General features: G+C 37.7%; 1 protein-coding gene across 1 annotated transcript in view; it reads right to left on the bottom strand.

Moving 5' to 3' along the window:
* Positions 1 to 20,618, bottom strand: part of LOC112856846 (olfactory receptor 2M5-like) — a 42,520-nt gene extending 21,902 nt beyond the window's left edge. Inside the window, 2 exon segments of the mRNA XM_086717093.1 lie at positions 17,731 to 17,875; positions 20,610 to 20,618. Coding sequence (XP_086573219.1) covers positions 17,731 to 17,875; positions 20,610 to 20,618 — 154 coding nt within the window.
* Between the last annotated feature and the right edge of the window lie 952 nt (positions 20,619 to 21,570).

Here is a 21,570-nt window from a genome sequence, read left to right as displayed (position 1 = left end):
TGGCCACTTTGACTGGCGTGAGGTGATACCTGAGTGTGGTTTTGATTTGTATTTCCCTGATAAGGAGCGACGCTGAACATCTTTTCATGTGCCTGTTGGCCATCCAGATGTCTTCTTTAGAGAAGTGTCTATTCATGTTTTCTGCCCATTTCTTCACTGGGTTATTTGCTTTTCGGGTGTGGAGTTTGGTGAGCTCTTTATAGATTTTGGATACTAGCCCTTTGTCCGATATGTCATTTGCAAATATCTTTTCCCATTCCGTTGGTTGCCTTTTAGTTTTGTTGGTTGTTTCCTTTGCTGTGCAGAAGCTTTTGATCTTCATAAGGTCCCAGTAATTCACTTTTGCTTTTAATTCCCTTGCCTTTGGGGATGTGTCGAGGAAGAGATTGCTACGGCTGAGGTCAGAGAGGTCTTTTCCTGCTTTCTCCTCTAAGGTTTGGATGGTTTCCTGTCTCACATTCAGGTCCTTTATCCATTTTGAGTTTATTTTTGTGAATGGTGTGAGAAAGTGGTCTAGTTTCAACCTTCTGCATGTTGCTGTCCAGTTCTCCCAGCACCATTTGTTAAAGAGACTGTCTTTTTTCCATTGGATGTTCTTTCCTGCTTTGTCAAAGATGAGTTGGCCATACGTTTGTGGGTCTAGTTCTGGGGTTTCTGTTCTATTCCATTGGTCTATGTGTCTGTTTTTGTGCCAATACCATGCTGTCTTGATGATGACAGCTTTGTAGTAGAGGCTAAAGTCTGGGATTGTGATGCCTCCTGCTTTGGTCTCCTTCTTCAAAATTACTTTGGCTATTCGGGGCCTTTTGTGGTTCCATATGAATTTTAGGATTGCTTGTTCTAGTTTCGAGAAGAATGCTGGTGCAAGGTTGATTGGGATTGCATTGAATGTGTAGATAGCTTTGGGTAGTATTGACATTTTGACAATATTTATTCTTCCAATCCATGAGCAGGGAATGTCTTTCCATTTCTTTAAATCTTCTTCAATTACCTTCATAAGCTTTCTATAGTTTTCAGCATACAGATCCTTTACATCTTTGGTTAGATTTATTCCTAGGTATTTTATGCTTCTTGGTGCAATTGTGAATGGGATCAGTTTCTTTATTTGTCTTTCTGTTGCTTCATTGTTAGTGTATAAGAATGCAACTGATTTCTGTACATTGACTTTGTATCCTGCAACTTTGCTGAATTCATGTATCAGTTCTAGCAGACTTTTGGTGGAGTCTATCGGATTTTCCATGTATAATATCATGTCATCTGCAAAGAGCGAAAGCTTGACTTCATCTTTGCCAATTTTGACACCTTTGATTTCCTTTTGTTGTCTGATTGCTGATGCTAGAACTTCCAGCACTATGTTAAACAACAGCGGTGAGAGTGGGCATCCCTGTCGTGTTCCTGATCTCAGGGAAAAAGCTCTCAGTTTTTCCCCGTTGAGGATGATGTTAGCTGTGGGCTTTTCATAAATGGCTTTTATGATCTTTAAGTATGTTCCTTCTATCCCGACTTTCTCAAGAGTTTTTATTAAGAAAGGGTGCTGGATTTTGTCAAAGGCCTTTTCTGCATCGATTGACAGGATCATATGGTTTTTCTCTTTTTTTTTGTTAATGTGATGTATCACGTTGATTGATTTGCGAATGTTGAACCAGCCCTGCATCCCAGGAATGAATCCCACTTGATCATGGTGAATAATTCTTTTTATATGCCGTTGAATTCGATTTGCTAGTATCTTATTGAGAATTTTTGCATCCATATTCATCAGGGAGATTGGCCTGTAGTTCTCTTTTTTTACTGGGTCTCTGTCTGGTTTAGGAATCAAAGTAATACTGGCTTCATAGAATGAGTCTGGAAGTTTTCCTTCCCTTTCTATTTCTTGGAATAGCTTGAGAAGGATAGGTATTATCTCTGCTTTAAACGTCTGGTAGAACTCCCCTGGGAAGCCATCTGGTCCTGGACTCTTATTTGTTGGGAGATTTTTGATAACCGATTCAATTTCTTCGCTGGTGATGGGTCTGTTCAAGCTTTCTATTTCCTCCTGATTGAGTTTTGGAAGAGTGTGGGTGTTCAGGAATTTGTCCATTTCTTCCAGGTTGTCCAATTTGTTGGCATATAATTTTTCATAGTATTCCCTGATAATTGTTTGTATCTCTGAGGGATTGGTTGTAATCATTCCATTTTCATTCATGATTTTATCTATTTGGGTCATCTCCCTTTTCTTTTTGAGAAGCCTGGCTAGAGGTTTGTCAATTTTGTTTATTTTTTCAAAAAAACAACTCTTGGTTTCGTTGATCTGCTCTACAGTTTTTTTAGATTCTATATTGTTTATTTCTGCTCTGATCTTTATTATTTCTCTTCTTCTGCTGGGTTTAGGCTGCCTTTGCTGTTGTGCTTCTAGTTCCTTTAGGTGTGCTGTTAGATTTTGTATTTGGGATTTTTCTTGTTTCTTGAGATAGGCCTGGATTGCAATGTATTTTCCTCTCAGGACTGCCTTCGCTGCGTCCCAAAGCGTTTGGATTGTTGTATTTTCATTTTCGTTTGTTTCCATATATTTTTTAATTTCTTCTCTAATTGCCTGGTTGACCCACTCATTCGTTAGTAGGGTGTTCTTTAACCTCCATGCTTTTGGAGGTTTTCCAGACTTTTTTCTGTGGTTGATTTCAAGCTTCATAACATTGTGGTCTGAAAGTATGCATGGTATGATTTCAATTCTTGTAAACTTATGAAGGGCTGTTTTGTGACCCAGTATATGATCTATCTTGGAGAATGTTCCATGTGCACTCGAGAAGAAAGTATATTCTGTCGCTTTGGGATGCAGAGTTCTAAATATATCTGTCAAGTCCATCTGATCCAATGTCTCATTCAGGGCCCTTGTTTCTTTATTGACCGCGTGTCTAGATGATCTATCCATTTCTGTAAGTGGGGTGTTAAAGTCCCCTGCAATTACCACATTCTTCTCAATAAGGTTGCTTATGTTTATGAGTAATTGTTTTATATATTTGGGCGCTCCGGTATTCGGCGCATAGACATTTATAATTGTTAGCTCTTCCTGATGGATAGACCCTGTCACTATTATATAATGTCCTTCTTCATCTCTTGTGACAGCCTTTAATTTAAAGTCTAGTTTGTCTGATATAAGGATGGCTACTCCAGCTTTCTTTTGGCTTCCAGTAGCATGATAAATAGATCTCCATCCCCTCACTCTCAATCTAAAGGTGTCCTCAGGTCTAAAATGAGTCTCTTGTAGACAGCAAATAGATGGGTCTTGTTTTTTTATCCATTCTGATACCCTGTGTCTTTTGGTTGGCGCATTTAATCCATTTACATTCAGTGTTATTATAGAAAGATATGGGTTTAGAATCATTGTGATGTCTGTATGTTTTATGCTTGTAGTGATGTCTCTGGTACTTTGTCTCACAGGGTCCCCCTTAGGATCTCTTGGAGGGCTGGTTTAGTGGTGACAAATTCCTTCAGTTTTTGTTTGTTTGGGAAGACCTTTATCTCTCCTTCTATTCTAAATGACAGACTTGCTGGATAAAGGATTCTCGGCTGCATATTTTTTCTGTCTAGCACACTGAAAATCTCGTGCCAATTCTTTCTGGCCTGCCAAGTTTCAAAAGAGAGATCAGTCACGAGTCTTATAGGTCTCCCTTTATATGTGAGGGCACGTTTACCCCTTGCTGCTTTCAGAATTTTCTCTTTATCCTTGTATTTTGCCAGTTTCACTATGATATGTCGTGCAGAAGATCGATTCAGGTTACGTCTGAAGGGAGTTCTCTGTGCCTCTTGGATTTCAATGCCTTTTTCCTTCCCCAGTTCAGGGAAGTTCTCAGCTATTATTTCTTCAAGTACCCCTTCAGCACCTTTCCCTCTCTCTTCCTCCTCTGGGATACCAATGATGCGTATATTATTTCTTTTTAGTGTATCACTTAGTTCTCTAATTTTCCCCTCATATTCCTGGATTTTTTTATCTCTCTTTTTCTCAGCTTCCTCTTTTTCCATAACTTTATCTTCTAGTTCACCTATTCTCTCCTCTGCCTCTTCAATCCGAGCCGTGGTGGTTTCCATTTTGTTATGCATTTCGTTTAAAGCGTTTTTCAGCTCCTCGTGACTGTTCCTTAGTCCCTTGATCTCTGTAGCAAGAGATTCTCTGCTGTCAGCTATACTGTTTTCAAGCCCAGCGATTAACTTTATGACTATTATTCTAAATTCATTTTCTGTTATATTATTTAAATCCTTTTTGATCAGCTCATTAGCTGTTGTTATTTCCTGGAGATTCTTCTGAGGGGAATTCTTCCGCTTGGTCATTTTGGATAGTCCCTGGCGTGGTGAGGACCTGCAGGGCACTTCCCCTGTGCTGTGGTGTATAACTGGAGTTGGTGGGCGGAGCCGCAGTCAGACCTGATGTCTGCCCCCAGCCCACCGCTGGGGCCACAGTCAGACTGGTGCGTGCCTTCTCTTCCCCTCTCCTAGGGACGGGATTCACTGTGGGGTGGGGTGGCCTGTCTGGGCTACTTGCACACTGCCAGGCTTGTGATGCTGGGGATCTGGCGTCTTAGCTGGGGTGGGTAGGCAAGGTGCACAGGGGCAGGAGGGGCAGGCTTAGCTTGCTTCTCCTTAGGTGATCCACTTCAGGAGGGGCCTTGTGGCAGCAGGAGGGAGTCAGATCCGCTGCCGGAGGTTTGGCTCCGCAGAAGCGCAGAGTTGGGTGTTTGCGTGGAGCGAGCAAGTTCCCTGGCAGGAACTGGTTCTCTTTGGGATTTTGGCTGGGGGATGGGCGGGGGAGATGGCGCTGGTGCGCGCCTTTGTTCCCCACCAAACTGAGCTCTGTCGTCCGGGGGCTCAGCAGCTCTCCTTCCCTTTGTCCTCCAGCCTTCCCGCTTTCTGAGCAGAGCTGTTCACTTATGACCTCCCAGCCGCTAAGTCGCGCTTGCTGTCGGAACACAGTCCGTCAGGCCCCTCCGCTTTTTGCAAGCCAGACTCGGGGGCTCTGCTTGGCCGGCGAGCCACCACTCCGCCCCGGCTCCCTCCCGCCATTCCGAGGAGCGCGCGCCGCCTCGCTGCCCTTCCTACCCTCTTCCGTGGGCCTCTCGTCTGTGCTTGGCTCCGGCGACTCCGTTCTGCTAATCCTCTGGTGTTTTTCTGGGTTATTTAGGCAGGTGTAGGTGGAATCTAAGTGATCAGCAGGACGCGCTGTGAGCCCAGCGTCCTCCTACGCCGCCATCTTCCCTCTCCCGCAAGTTTGTCATTCTTAATAGAAGGGAAGATAAAGGTTTTCCCAAACAAAGACTGAAGGAATTCATAACCACTAAACCAGCCCTACAAGAGATCCTAAGGGTACTTTGTGAGTGAAATGTGGCAAGGACCACAAAATACCAGAGACATCACTACAAGTATGAAACCTACAGATATCACAATGACTCTAAACCCATATCTTTCTATAATAACACTGAATGTAAATGGACTAAATGCTCCAACCAAAAGACATAGGGTATCGGAATGGATTAAAAAAAAAAAAAAAAGACGAATATAGTTGTTGTCTACAAGAGACTCATTTTAGACCTGAAGACACCTTCAGATTGAGAGTGACGGGATGGAGAACCATCTATCATGCTACTGGAAGTCAAAAGAAAGATGGAGTAGCCGCACATATATCAGACAAACTAGACTTTACACTAAAGGCTATAACATAACAAGAGATGAAGAAGGGCATTATATAATAATTACAGGTCTATCCATGAGGAAGAGCTAACAATTATAAATGTCTATGTGCCAGATATGGGAGCCACCAAATATACAAAACATTTAATCACAAACATAAGCAATCTTATTGATAAGAATGTGTTACTTGCAGGGGAATTTAATACCCCACTTACATCAATGGATAGGCCATCTATACACAGGATCAATAAAGAAACAAGGGCCCTGAATGATACATTGGATCAGATGGACTTGACAGATATATTTAGAACTCTGCATCCCAAAGCAACAGAAGATACTTTCCTCTTGAATGCAGATGGAATATTCTCCAAGATAGATCACATACTGGGTCACAAAACAGCCCTTAATAAGTATAAAACAATGGAGACCATACCTTGCACACTTTCAGACCACAATGAAACTTGAAATCAACCAAAGGAAAAAGTCAGGAAAAACTCCAAAAGCATGGTTGTTAAAGACCATCCTACTAAAAAATGAAGTGGTCAACCAGGAAATTAGAGAAGAAATTAAAAATATATAGATATATATATATGGAAACAAATGAAAATGGAAATACAACAATACAAATGCTTTGGGATGCAGCAAAGGCAGTCTTGAGAGGAAAATACATTGCAATCCAGGCCTATCTTAAGAAACAGGAAAAATCCCAAATATAAAATTTAACAGCACACATAAAGGAAAGAGATGAAGGACAGCAAAGACACTGCAAACCCAGCAGAAGAAGAGAAATAATAAAGATCGGACCAGAAATAAACAACATAGAATCTAAAAAAAAACAAAAAAAAAAAAAACAAAAAAAAAAAACTGTAGAGCAGATCAATGAAAGTAAGAATGAAAGTAAGAACTGTGTTTTTCTTTAAATAAAGGAAATTGATAAACCTCTAGCCAGGCTTCTCAAAAAGAAAAGGGAGATGACCCAAATAGATAAAATCATGAATGAAATAGAATTATCACAACCAATCCCTCAGAAATACAAGCAATTATCAGGGAATACTATGAAAATCTATATGCCAACAAACTGGACAACCTGGAAGAAATGGTCAAATTCCTAAGCACCACACACTATCAAAACTCAAACAGGAAGAAACAGAAAACTTGAACAAACCCATAACCAGTGAATTAATTGAATAAGTTATCAAAAATGTCCCAACAAATAAGAGTCTAGGACCACTTGGCTTCCCTGGGGAATTCTACCAGACATTTAAAGCAGAGATAATATCTATCCTTCTCAAGCTATTCCAAGAAATAGAAAGGGAAGGAAAACTGCCAGACTCATTACATGAAGCCAGCATTACTTTGATTCCCAAACCAGACAGAGGCCCAGCCAAAAAGAGAACTACAGGCCAATATCCCTGATGAATATGGATGCAAAAATTCTCAACGATATACAGGCAAGTCGAATTCAACAGCGTATAAAAAGAATTATTCACCATGATCAAGTGGGATTTATTCCTTGGCTTCAGGGCTGATTCAACATTCACAAATCAATCAATGTGATACGTCACATTAATAAAAGAAAAGATAAGAACCATATGATCCTATCAATGCAGAAAAAAAAATTTCACAAAATTCAGCATCCTTTCTCAATAAAAAATCCGCGAGAAAGTCGGGATAGAAGGAACATACTTAAACATTATAAAAGCAATTTATGAAAAGCCCACAGCTAATATCATCTTAATGGGGAAAAACAGAGCTTTCCCCCTGAGATCAGGAACACGACAGGCATGTCCACTCTCACCGCTCTTGTTTAACATAATTTGGAAGTTTTAGCATCAGCAGACAACAAAAGGAAATCAAAAGCATCAAAATTGGCAAAGATGAAGTCTAGCTTTCACTTTTTTCAGATGACATATTATACACGGACAACGTGATAGACTCCACTAAAATTCAGCTAGAACAGAAACATGAATTAAACAAAGTTGCAGGGTACAAAACTAATGTACCGTAATCCTTTGCATTTCCAGACACCAATAAAGAAGCAACAGAAACACAAATAAAGAAACTGATCCCATTCACAATGGCATCAAGAATCATAAAATACCTAGGAATAAACTGAACCAAAGATTTTAATTATCTGTATGCTAAAAACTATAGAAAGCTTATGAAGGAAATTGAAGAAGATACAAAGAAATGGAAAAACATCCCATGCTCATGGATTGGAAAAATAAATATTGTTAAAAAGTCAATACTACCCAAAGCTATCTACACATTCAATGCAATCCCAATCAACCTTGCACCAGCATTCTTCTCAAAGTAGAACAAGCAAGCCTAAAATTTATATGAAACCACAAAAGACCCTGAAGAGCCAAAGTAATATTGAAAGCAGGAGGCATCACAATCCCAGACTTTAGCCTCTATTACAAAGCTGTAATCATCAAGACAGCATGGTATTGACACAAAAAACAGACACAATGGAATAGAATAGAGACTCCAAAATTGGACCCACAAAGGTATGGCCAACTAATCTTTGACAAAGCAGCAAAGAATATCCAATGGAGAAAAAACAGTCTCTGTAAGAAATGGTGCTGGGAAGGGTACATGGGTGGCTTAATTGGTTAGGCGTCCAACTTTGGCTCAGGTCATGATCTCATGGTCCATGAGTTCAAGCTCCGTGTCGGGTTCTGTGCTGTCAGTTCTCAGCCTGAAGCCTGCTTCGGATTCTGTGTCTCCCTCTCTCCCTTCCCCTCTGCCACTCACACTCTGCCTCTCTCTATTAAAAAAAATGAACAAATGTTAAAAAAAATAAAAAAATAAACGGTGCTGGGAGAACTGGACAGCAACAGAAGTAAACTGGACCAATTCTTACACCATTAACAAAAATAAACTCACAATGGATGAAGGACCTGAATGTGAGACAGGAAACCATCAAAACACTAGAGGAGAAAGTAGGAAAAACTGACTTCAGCCACAGCAATTTCTTACTTGACACATCCCCAAAGGCAAGGGAATTAAAAGCAAAAATGAAGTATTGGGACCTCATCAAGATAAAATGCTTCTGCACTGCAAAGGAAACAATCAACAAAACTAAAAAGCAATCAACGGAATGGGAAAAGATATTTGCAAATGACATATTAGACAAAAGGCTAGTGTCCAAAATGTATAAAGAACTCACCAAACTCCACACCCAAACAACAAATAATCCAATGAAGAAATGGGCAGAAAACATGAATAGACACTTCTCTAAAGAAGACATCCAGATGGCCAACAGGAACATGAAAAGATGCTCAACGTCGCTCCTCATCAGGGAAATACAAATCAAAAACACCCTCAGATACCACCTCACGCCAGTCAGAGTGGCTAAAATGAACAAATCAAAAGACTACAGATGTTGGCGAGGATGTAGAGAAATGGGAACCCTCTTACACTGTTGGTGGGAATGCAAACTGGTGCAGCTGCTCTGGAAAACAGTGTGGATGTTCCTCAAAACATTAAAAATAGATCTACCCTATGACCCAGAGATAGCGCTGCTAGGAATTTACCCAGAGGATACAGGAGTGCTGATGCATAGGGACACTTGTACTCCAATGTTTATAGCAGCACTTTCAACAATAGCCAAATTAGGGAAAGAGACTAAATGTCCATCAACTGATGAATGGATAAAGAAGTTGTGGTCTATATATACAATGGAATACCACTTGGCAATGAGAAAGAATGAAATATGGCCCTTTGTAGCAACGTGGATGGAACTGGAGAGTGTTATGCTATGTAATAAGTCATACTGAGAAAAACAGATACCATATGTTTTCACTCTTAAGTGTATCCTGAGAAAGTTAACAGAAGACCATGGATGAGGGGAAGGGGAAAAAAAAGTTACAGAGAGGGAAGGAAGCAAATCATAAGAGACTCTTAAAAACTGAGAATTAACTGAGGTTTGATGGAGGTTGGGAAGGAGGGGAAAGTGGCTGATGGGCATTAAGGAGGGCACCTGTTTGGATGACCACTGGGTGTTTTATTGACACCGATTTGAGAATAAATTTCATTAAAAAAAATAAAGTGAGAGGATGGAGAAAAATGTATCTTGCAAATGACCACCAAAAGAATGCCAGAGTAGCAATAATTATAGCAGAGAAATTAGATTTTAAACCAAATCTGTAACAAGAGGTGACGAAGGGCACTATGGCATAATAAAGGGGATATCTAAAAAGATGTAAAAATTGTAGATGCTTATGCACCCAGCATAGAGCACCCAAATATGTAAAACAATTCAAAATGAACATAAATAAACTAGCTGATAATAATACAATAATAAGGACATTAAGTCCCCAAAAACGTCAATGGGGAGATCATCTATACAAAATATCAACAACAAAATATTGATTTCAAAAGCACACTGGACTAGATGGACTTAACAAACATTTTCAGAAATAAAAAGAAACATCCTTTTCAAGTATACATTGGGCTTTCTCCAGAATAGATCACATGTTAAGTCAGCAATCAGGCCTCAGCATGTACAAAAACATTGAGGTCAAAACATGAGTATTTTCTCAACATAAGGCTATGGAACTTGAAATCAACCACAAGAAAAAAAAAATAGAAAGACCAAAAATACAGGAAGATTAAACAACATGCTAATAAACAATTAATGGGTCAACCAGGAAATCAAAGTTGAAGTGAAAAAATACATAGGAACAAATTAAAATGGAAATACGGTGGTCCAATACCTACCTGTGAGATGCAGCAAAAGCAGGCAAAAGAGGGAAGTAAATAGCAATACAGTCCAAAGTCAAGAAGCAAGAAAAATCTCAAATATAACATTACACCTATTGGAGCAAGTAAAAGAACAAACAAAGCTTAAAGCCAATAGAAGGGAAATAATAAATATTAGAACAGAAATAAATGATATAAAAACTAAAGCAAAAATATAAAGAAAAACAAAAAACAAAAACAAAATAAAAGAAAAAACAAAAAGAAACAATAGGAGACATCAATGAAACCAGGAGTTCTTTATTTTGAAAATGTTAATAAAATTGATAAATACCTATCCAAACTTATAGAAAAGAAAAAAAAAGATGCAAGTGAATAATATTTCTAATAAGATAGTATAAATAACCAATGCCACAGAAATGCAAACAATTATAAGAGAGTATTATGAACAACTATATGCCAAAAAATGGACCACATCCACAAAATGGATAAATTCCTAGAAAAAAATATAAACTACCAAAACAGGAATAAATAGGAAACTTGAATAGGCTGACAACCAAAGAAATTGAATCAGTAATCAAAAACGGCAAACAAAAGGCCAGGACCAGATGGCTTTACATGAGAACTGTACCAAACAATTAAAGAATTAATACTGTTATTCTCAATCTACTCCAAAAAATACAAAAGGAAGGAAAACTTCCAAATTTATTCTATGAGGCTATCTTTACTCTGATACCACAACCAGTAAGGACTTCCCAAAAAAGGGAACTACAGGCCAATATCCCTGATGAACACAGATGCAAAATTTTTCACTAAAATGCTAGAAAATCAAGGGGTACATGAGATGCTCAATAAATTAAGCATCCAACTCTCGATTTTAGCTCCAGTTATGATCTCATGATTTGTGAGTTTAATCATGCTCTGTGCTAAGAGTGAAGAGCCTGCTTGGGATTTTCTCTTTCTCCTTCTCTATCTGTCCCTCCTTTCTCTCTCTCTCTCTCTCTCTCTCTCTCTCTCTCTCTCTCTGTCAGAATAAATAAATAAATAAATGAATAAATAAATAAATAAATAAATAACTTAAAAAAAATCTACTAACAAATTGAAGCCAACAGTGTATTAAAGGAATCATTCATAAGTATCAAGTGGGATTTATTCCTGAATTGCAAAGGTGGTTTATTTTTTCAAATCTATCAATGTGATACATGAAATTAATTAAAAAAGGAATAAGGGTCATATGATCCTTTCAATAAATGCAGAAAAGCATTTTATAAAGTACAACATCCTTTCATGTAAAAACCTTTAACAAAGTAAGTTTACAGGAGACATACTTCAACATAATAAAGTCTATATTAAAAAAAAAAAAACAACTTATAGTAAATGGGGGAAAACTGAGAGGTTTTCCACTAGGGTTAGGAACATGACAGGGTTTCCATTCTCAACACTGTTATTTATCATAATAGGGGAGTCTGAGTCTCAACAATGAAAAAATCCAAATAAATAAAAGGCATCCAAATCAGCAAGGAAAAAGTCAAACTTTCACTATATGCAGATGACATGATTCTCTATATAATGAATCCAAAAGACTCCATCAAAAAATTGCTACAACTAATACATAGATTCAGTAAAGTTTCAGGATACAAAATCAGTGTTCATAAATTTATTGCATTTCTATATTCTAATAATGAAGTACCAGAAAGAGAAATCAATCAATCTAATTTACAGTTGCATCAAAACTCAATAGATACCCAGGAAAAAGCCTAACTAAAGAAGTAAAAGATCTGTACCCTGACTGCTATAAAATGCTGATGAAAGAAATTGAAGAACACACAAATAACTGGAGAAACATTCCATGGTTTTGGATTGGAAGAACAAATATTGCTAAATATCTATAATACCAAAAGCAATCTACATATTTAATGCAATCCATATAAAAAATGCCACCAGAATTTTACACAGAGCTAGAACAAACAACCCTAAATTTGTTTGGAATCACAAAAGACCCCAAATACCCAAAGCAATCTTGCAAAGAAAAGCAAAGAAGGAAGCATCATGATTCTGGACATAAAATTATATTACAAAGCTGTAGCAATTAAAACAGTATGGAACTAGCTATTTTGGGGTCTTTTGTGGTTCCGTAAAAATTTTAGTATTATTTGTTGTATTTCTGTAAGTATATATATACATATATATATATCAACAATGTATAAATATATGTATTTATATAAATATTATATGAATTTATATATATTATATACAATACCTTATTTATATAAATATAAATATAAACATATATATATATACACATTGTTATTTCTGTGTATTTTTTCATATCTATTGCAGGCTTTTGATTTGAAGTTACCTTACATTCATACACAACATATTATGCATATATCAGTCTATATTAAATTGATGGTTCCCTAATGCAAAGGGGTTGCATTAAATATGTAGAATGATTTGAGTAGTGTAGACATTCTAACAACATTGATTCTTCTGATATATGAGCATGAAATTTATTTTATTTGTGTCATCTTCAATTTCTTTCACCAATTTTGAATTTTATTTTTTTAATACAATTTACTGTCAGATTGGTTTCCATACAACACCCAGTGTTCATCCCAACAAGTGCCCTCCTCCATGCCCATTACCCACTTTCCCCTCTCCCTCACCTCCCATCTACCTATAGTTTGTTCTCAGTCCTTATGTGTCTCTTATGGATTGCCTCCCTCCCTCTCTGTAACTTTATTTTCCCTTCCCCTCCCTCATCGTCTTCTGTTAAGTTTCTCAAGATCCATATATGAGTGAAAACATATGGTATCTGTCTTTATCTGCCTGGCTTATTTCACTTCGCATAATACCCTCCAGTTCCAACCACGTTGCTGCAAAAGGCCAGATTTCATTCTTTCTCATTGTCAAGTAGTATTTAATTGTATATATAAACTGCATCTTCTTTATCCATTTGTCAGTTGATGGACATTTAGGCTGTTTCCATGATTTGGCTATTGTTGAAAGTGCTGCTATAAACATTCTGGTACATGTGCCCCTATGCATCAGCACTCCTGTATCCTTTGGGTAGATTCCTAGCAGTGCTGTTGCTGGGTCATAGGGTAGTTCTATTTTTAATTTTTTGAGGAACCTCCACATTGTTTTTCAGAGTGGCTGCACCAGTTTGCATTCCCACCAGCAGTGCAAGAGGCTTCCCCCTTCCCCACATCCTCTCCAGCATCTATAGTCTCCTGATTTGTTCATTTTAGCCACTCTGACTGGCATGAGGTGATATCTCATTGTAGTTTTGATTTGTATGGCCAACTAATCTTTGACAAAGCAGGAAAGAGTATCCAGTGGAAAAAAAGTCTCTTTAACAAATGGTGCTGGGGAACTGGACAGCAACATGCAGAAGAATGAAACTAGACCACTTTCTTACACTATTCACAAAAAATAAACTCAAAATGGATGAAGGACCTGAATATGAGACAGGAAACCATCAAAACCCTGGAGGAAAAAAGCAGGAAATACTCTCTTTGACCTCAGCCACAGCAATTTCTTACTTGACACTTCTCCAAAGACAAGGGAATTAAAAGCAAAAATGAACTATTGGCACCTCATGAAGATAAAAAGCTTTGCACTGCAAAGGAATCAACCAACAAAACTAAAGGCAACAGACAGAAAGGGAAAAGATATTTGCAAATGACATAGCGGATAAAGTGCTAGTGTCTAAAATCTATAAAGAACTCACCAAACTCCACACCCGAAAAATAAAGTCATCCAGTGAAGAAATGGGCAGAAGACATGAATAGACACTTTTCCAAAGAAGATATCCAGATGACCAACAGACACATGAAAAGATGCACAATGTCACTCTTCACCAGGGAAATACAGTTTTATAGTACAGGTCTTTCACCTGCTTTGTTAAGTTTATTCCCAGGTATTCTATTATTTTTAGTGCAAATGTAAATGGGAGTATTTTCTCATTTCTGTTTCTGCTATTTTATTATTAATGAATAATAAGGCAATCATTTTTGTATATTGACTTTTATCCTGAAAATTTACTAAATCTGTTCTCGTAGAGATTTTTGCTGGAGACTTTAGGGATTTTTATATGTACTATCATGTCCTCTGCAAAGAGTAAAATTTTTACTTCATTTTTATGAGTTTGGATGGCTTTTATTCATTTTTCTTGCCTGATTTCTGCAGCTAGTACCTCCTGAGCTACATTGAATGAAAGTAACCAGACAGAATATCCTTATCATTTTCCCGGTCTTAGAGAAAAAGCTGTCAGATTTTCACCATTGAGTATGATGTTAGTTGTGGCTTTTTCATAATATGTTGAGGAATGTTCCCTCTATACCTACTTTCTTTTTAAATTTTATTTATTTATTTATTTATTTATTTATTTATTTATTCATTCATTCATTCATCCTTCCATTCATTCAGAGTAAATGGGGGAGGAGCAGAGAGAGGGAGAGAGAAAATCCCAAGTTTGAACTCACAAACCAAGAGATCATGGCCTGAGCTGAATTTGAGAGCTTAACTGACTGAACCACCCAGGTGCCCCTAAACCTACTTTCTTGAGAGTATCTTTCATAAATCAGTTTTGTAGTTTGAATAATGCTTTCATGCATATATTGAGATGACCATATGATTTTTCTTTCTCTTCTTAATGTAATATATCAGATTTATTGACTTGTAAACATTATACCATGCTTGCATCTGAGGAATACATCTCACTTGGTTTTGGTGAGTGAGGTTTTTTATTAATGTGCTGTTAGATTCAGTTTGCTGGGGCACCTGGGTGGCTCAGTCAGTTAAGCATCTGATTTCAGCTCAGGTCATGATCTCATGATCCATGGATTCCAGTCCCATGTTTGACTCTGTGCTGACAGCTCAGAGCCTGGAGCCTGCTTTGGATTCAGTGGATTCCTCTTTCTCTACCCCTCACCCATTCAAGCTCTATCTCTTTCTTTCTCAAAAATGAACACTAATTTTTTTTAAAGATTCAATTTACTAATATTTTCTTGAGAATTTTTGCATCTATGCATCTATGGTCACCAGAGAGATTGGCCTGCAGTTTTGTAGTTTCATGTTTTTTTTTTTTTTTTTAATCAGGAAATTCTGTCTTTGTAGAATGAATTTGGAAGTTTTACTTTCTTTTTAAACTTTCATAATTGTTTGAGAAGAATAAGTATTAACTGTTCCTTAAATGTTTGATAGCATTCCACTCTTAATTCACCAGGTACTGGACATTTGTTTATTGAGAGTGTATTGGTTATTGATTTAGTTTCATTGCTGATAATTGGTCTGTTCAAATTTTCAATTCCTTCCTGATTCACTTTTAGCAGGAATCCATTTCTATTAATTTATCTATTTATTTTACGTTGTCCAATTTGTTGGCATACAATTTTTCATAAAATTGTCATACTCCTTTGTATTTATGTATTGTCAGTTATTTCTCCTAATTTATTCTACTATATTTCTTTTTTTAATTTTGTTAATGTTTATTTGTTTTTGACAGAGACAGAGCATGAGTGGGGGAGGGGCAGAGAGAAGGAGACACAGAATCTGAAGTAGGCTCCAGGCTCTGAGCTGTCAGCACAGAGCCTGATGTGCGGCTCAAACTCACAGACTGCGAGATCATGACCTGACCTGAAGTTGGACACTCAACCGATCTGACCCACACAGGCGCCCCTATTCTACTTTATTTCTGATTTTATTTCTTTGACTCTTCTCTCTTTTTTCTAGTGAGTCTCACTAAAGTTTTATTAATTTAATCTTTCCAAAAAACTACACTCCTGTTACTTACCTGTTCTGTCGTGTGTGTTTGTGTTTTTTTTTGTATAGTTGTGTTATTTTAGCTTTAATTTATTTCTACTTAATTTTTATCAAGTTCTAACTTCTACTGGGTTGTACTTTGCTTATTCTTATTTTTCTAGCTCCTGTAGGTGTATAGTGTTAGGTTGTATATTTGAGAGTTTTCTAAGTTTCTTGAAGTATGCCTATATTTCTACAATCATGCCTCTTACAACAGCTTTTGCTGTAACAAAAATAGTTTGGATATCTGTGTTTTTTAGTTTATTTAGTATCCAAGAATTTTTATTTTGAATTCTTGGATGATCCATTCATTGTTTAATGCATGTTATTAAGCCTTAATATATTTATTATATTTCCAGATTTTTTTCTTGTGCTTGCACTCTAGTTTCATATCACTGTTTTGGAAATGTTTCCTAATATAATTCCAATCTTATTAAAATTTTTGAGACTTATTTTATGGACTAACATATGATATATTATTGAAAATGTTCTATATGTACTTGAAGAGTGTGTGTTCTCTTCTTTTGGATGGAATATTCTACATATTCCAATGTCTCATTCAAAGCCACTTTTTCCCTGTTGATTTTGTTTTTGCATTGATGTAAGTTAGCTCTTAATGTCCTCTACTATTATTTTATTACTGTAATTTTCTTTATTTATGAGTATTAACAATTTCTTTATGTACCTTGGTACACACATGTTAGGTGCATAGATATTTGCAATTATTACATCCTCTTATTGTATTGTTTTTTTTATCATTATGTAGTGTCTTTCTTAGTATCCTACTACAGTCTTAAAAAATATATTTTGGATTGTTTTAGGAAGATAACTGAGTAGGAGGAACTGAAACCGACTCTGTCCTACATTTAAAAATAGATACCATCCACATATAAATCAATAAACTGAAGAGTGTCCCAAATCTAGAAGAAGAAACTCCACAACTAAATACAGAGAACAAGCTTCATCTGAAAGGTTAGGAAAGTCAAAAAGGTGGAGGGAAGCTGCCTGCAAGAGGTAGGGGAATGAATGCATTAAGAGAGCAGGGAAATAGGCTCTTGCACCAGGAAGTTCACACGGGAAAGACTAATTCCCACAAAGTTTGGCTTTGAAAACTGGAAGGGCTGAATTGTGTTTGGGTAACCACTGGTACTTGGAGCCTGGAATTTCAAATGTCAGCTGACTCAACACTAGGTGAGCCTGGAAGGCAAGTAATAGCTGAGTCTCCATTCTTGATGAGACAGCAGCCTTCTCTGAGAGGCAACATAAAAACAACAGCTTACACAACACTGAGGACAAACAGGAGCAATATCTTTTCTACTGGATTCAGAGTCTGTTGAGGGACTTCTACAAAATGGAGGGAATAAGCAGGTGCCATTTTGCTCCATCATCCCTTACCATAAATATTTGTCTATCTGCAGATAGATGAGCTTCATAGACACTTGCTACCTTTGTGCTAACACTGTGCCACATCCAAGAGTTCTCCTGAGGGTTGTCTCACTCCCATCCTGCTAGACTTGGCCATAGGCTAAGGGAAAATTTTGGTAAAGCCTTGTGTGACCTGCACACCCTCTGGGTACCCTGTTCTCACCTTGCAGTACTCAGCCACCATGACCAGCCATTCCAAACTATTGACAAGATCCACGACCAGTAGAATAGACTTAGGTAATTCAGTGACTTCATCAAATATATTGACATTTGTATTATGGGAATCCTAGAAGGAGAGAAGAGAGAAAAGAGGGCAGAAATTAAAAAAAAAAATGTTTATTTATTCTTGAGACAGAGAGAGAAAGAGCATGAAAAGGGTAGGAGCAGAGAGAAGGAGACACAGAATCTGAAACAGGCTCCAGGCTCTAAGCTATCAACACAGAGCCTGATGTGGTGCTCGAACCCATGAACTATGAGATCATGACCTGAGTAGAAGTCAGATCTCAACTGACTGAGCCACCCAGGTGCTCCAAGAGGGCAGAAATTTTATATGAAGTAATAATAACTGAAAACATCCCTAATCTGAGGAAAGAAACACATATCCAGATCCAGGAGGCACAGAGAACTTCCATCAAAATCAAAAAAAGACATACCATAATTAAACTGGCAAAATACAGTGATAAAGGAATAAATTTAAAGCAACAACACAAAGGAAAACAGTAACTTTCAAGGGAAAACCCATCATGCTAGTGGGATATTTTTCAAAATAAATTTTCCAAGTCACAAGGGAGTGGAATAATATATTCAAAATGTTCAATGGCCAAAATGTACAACCAAGAATACTCTATCCAGTAAGGCCATTATAGAAAATAGAAGTATAGATGAATAGTTTTCCATATAAACAAATACTAAGGGACTTCATGACCATTAAACCAGTCCTGAAAGAAATATGAAAAGTGTCTCTACCAGTGGACAGGAGAGACCAAAAGTGAAAGTATATAAGTAGGAAACAAAAAAAAATCAGTAAAAATAAACATTTCTCTAAAAAATTAATCAATGAACTCACAAAATAAAAGGACATAAAATATAACAACATATACCTGAAATGTGGAGGAGGGGTAAACATTGTGTTCAAACTTAAGTGAATATCAACGTAATATAGACTGCTATATGCAGAAGTGATTCTATACAATCCTAATGGCAACCATATTTCAATAGATACTTATCAATATGCAAATATTAAGGACAAAGGAATCCATGTATATCATAAAACATCAGCAAAACATGAAAGAGACAAGAAAAGATCAGAGAAAATCTTCAAGAACAACAAAAAATACGAAAATAACAATAAATACATAATTACTTTAATGTAAATGGACTAAATGCTCCAATCAAAAAACATAGAATTATAGATTACAAAATGGTTAAGAAAAGAAGACCCATATATATGATGCCTACAAGAGACCACGTTTAGACCTAAAGACACCTGTGAATTGAAGGTCATTGGATGAAGAAATATCTATGATGCAAATGTATGTCAAAAGAAGGCCAGAGTAGCAATGCATGTATGACATAATAGACTTTAAAACAGACTAAGAAAAAAAAAAAAAAAAGGTCACTACATAAAATAAAATAGACAATCCAACAAGGAGATACTTACAATTGTAAATATTTTTGCATCCCAAAGTGAAGCATCTATATACAGAAAGCAGTTAATAAAAAATAAAAATAACTAATTGATAATAAAATAACAGTAGGGGAATATAACACCTCAAGTACAACAATGGACAGATCATCTAAATTAAAAAAAAAAATCAACCAAGAAGTAATGGCTTTAAATGACACACTGGAATAGAAAAATTTAACATATATATTCAGAACATTCCATACTAAAAGAGCACAATGCATATTATTTTCAGGTGCACACAAGGCATTTTCAAGAATAGATCACATATCCTATAAAATATCTCAACAAATTCAAGAAGATTGAAGCCATACCATGCATCTTTTTAAACCAGAATGTTATGAAGCTAGAAGACAACCACAAGAGAAAAACTGTGAAAGACTTCACACAAAGAGAAAGAGTGATACATACGTGAAGATTACAAAACATGCTACTAAATAATGAATGGGCCAATTTGGAAATCAAAGAATAAATTAAAAAGTACATGGAAACACATAAAAATATAAACACAATGGTCCAAAACCTCTGAGATGCACCAAAAGCAGTTCTAAGAGGAAAATTTAGAGAAATATCAGCCAACCTCAAGAAATTAGAAAAATCTCAAACAAACAAACCTTACATCTAAATGAGCTAGAGAATGAACAACAAACAAAACCTAAAACCAACAGCAGAAAGGAAATAATAAAGATTGGAGCATAAGTAAATGATATAAAGTTTTAAAAAATAGAACAGATCAGACTGTGGCCCAGGGGCAGCGGGCGCTGGGACTTGCACTGACTCCATCCCGAGAAGGTGTTCGGTAAAGATTCATTTAATAAATAATTGAATGAATAAATGAGTGCATTTATTATATAAATTATATCATTATATCAATGAGAATAAATACTAGTTCTTGGGATCCTGGGAAGATGGCGGCACAGGAGGACGCTGGGCTCACCAAGCATCCTGCTGATCACTTACATTCCACCTACACCTGCCTAAATAACCCAGAAAACCACCAGAAGACTAGCAGAATGGAGTCTGCAGAGCCAAGCGCAGATGAGAGGACCACAGAAGAGGGTAGGAAGGGCGGTGACGTGGTGCATGCTACACGGACTGGGGGGAGGGAGCCTGGGTGGAGAGGCAGCCCTCAGGTCAAGCAGAGCCCCTTAGTCTGGCTTGCAAAAGCAGAGGGGCCGGACAGAGTGTGTTCTGACAGCAAGCAGGACTTGACATCTGGAAGGTTATAAGCTAATAGCTCTGCTCGGAGAGCAGGAGGGGTGGAGGACAACGGGAGGTAGAGTCGTTGAGCCCCTGATGACAGAACTCAGCTTGGCAGGTGACCAAAGGTGCTCACCAGCGCCATCTCCCTCGCCCATCCCTCAGCCAAAATCCCAAATGGAACCAGTTCCTATCAGGGAACTTGCTTGCACCTCCCAAACACCCAACGCTGTGCTTCTGCGGATCCATGCCTCCAGTGGGCCTGACTCCCTCCTGGTGCTGCAGGGCCCCTCCCAAAACGGATCTCCGAAGGAAAAGCGAGCTGAGCCTGCCCCTCCCGCCCCCCTGCACCTTGCTGATCCACCCCAGCTAATATGCCAGATCCCCAGCACCACAAGTCTGGCAGTGTGCAAGTAGCCCAGACAGGCCATGCCACCCCACAGTGAATTCTGCCACTAGGAGAGGGGAAGAGAAGGCACAGACCAGTCTGACTGTGGCCCCAGCTGTGGGCTGGGGGCAGACATCAGGTCTGACTGTGGCCCCGCCCACCAAGGCAAGTTATTCAAGACAGCACAGGGGAAGTGCCCGCAGTCCCGCACCACTCCAGGGACTATCCGAAATGACCAAACAGAAGAATTCCCCTCAAAAAAAGTCCCAGAAATAATGACAGCTAATGAACTGATCAAAAACGATTTAAACAATATAACTGAAAGTGAATTTAGAATAATAGTCATAAAATTAATCGCTGGGCTTGAAAACAGTATAAAGGACAGCAGAGAAGCTATTGCTACAGAGATCCAGGGACTAAGGAACAGCCAGGAGGAGGTAAAAAATGCTATCAATGAGCTGCAAAATAAAATGGAGACAACCACAGCTCAGATTGAAGAGGCAGAGGAGAGAATAGGTGAACTAGAAGATAAAATTATGGAAAAAGAAGAAGCTGAGGAAAAGAGAGATAAAAAAATCCAGGAGTATGAGGGGAAAATTAAAGAACTAAGTGATGCACTAAAGAGAAATAATATACACATAATTGGTATTCCAGAGGAGGAAGAGCGAGGGAGAGGTGCTGAAGGTGTACTTGAAGAAATAATAGCTGA

Source organism: Puma concolor, chromosome A1 (assembly GCF_028749965.1).
Source record: "Puma concolor isolate L17-30 chromosome A1, mPumCon1.1.hap2, whole genome shotgun sequence".
Classification (NCBI taxonomy): Eukaryota; Metazoa; Chordata; class Mammalia; order Carnivora; family Felidae; genus Puma; species Puma concolor.
This window is presented reverse-complemented; position numbering and strand designations above follow the sequence as displayed.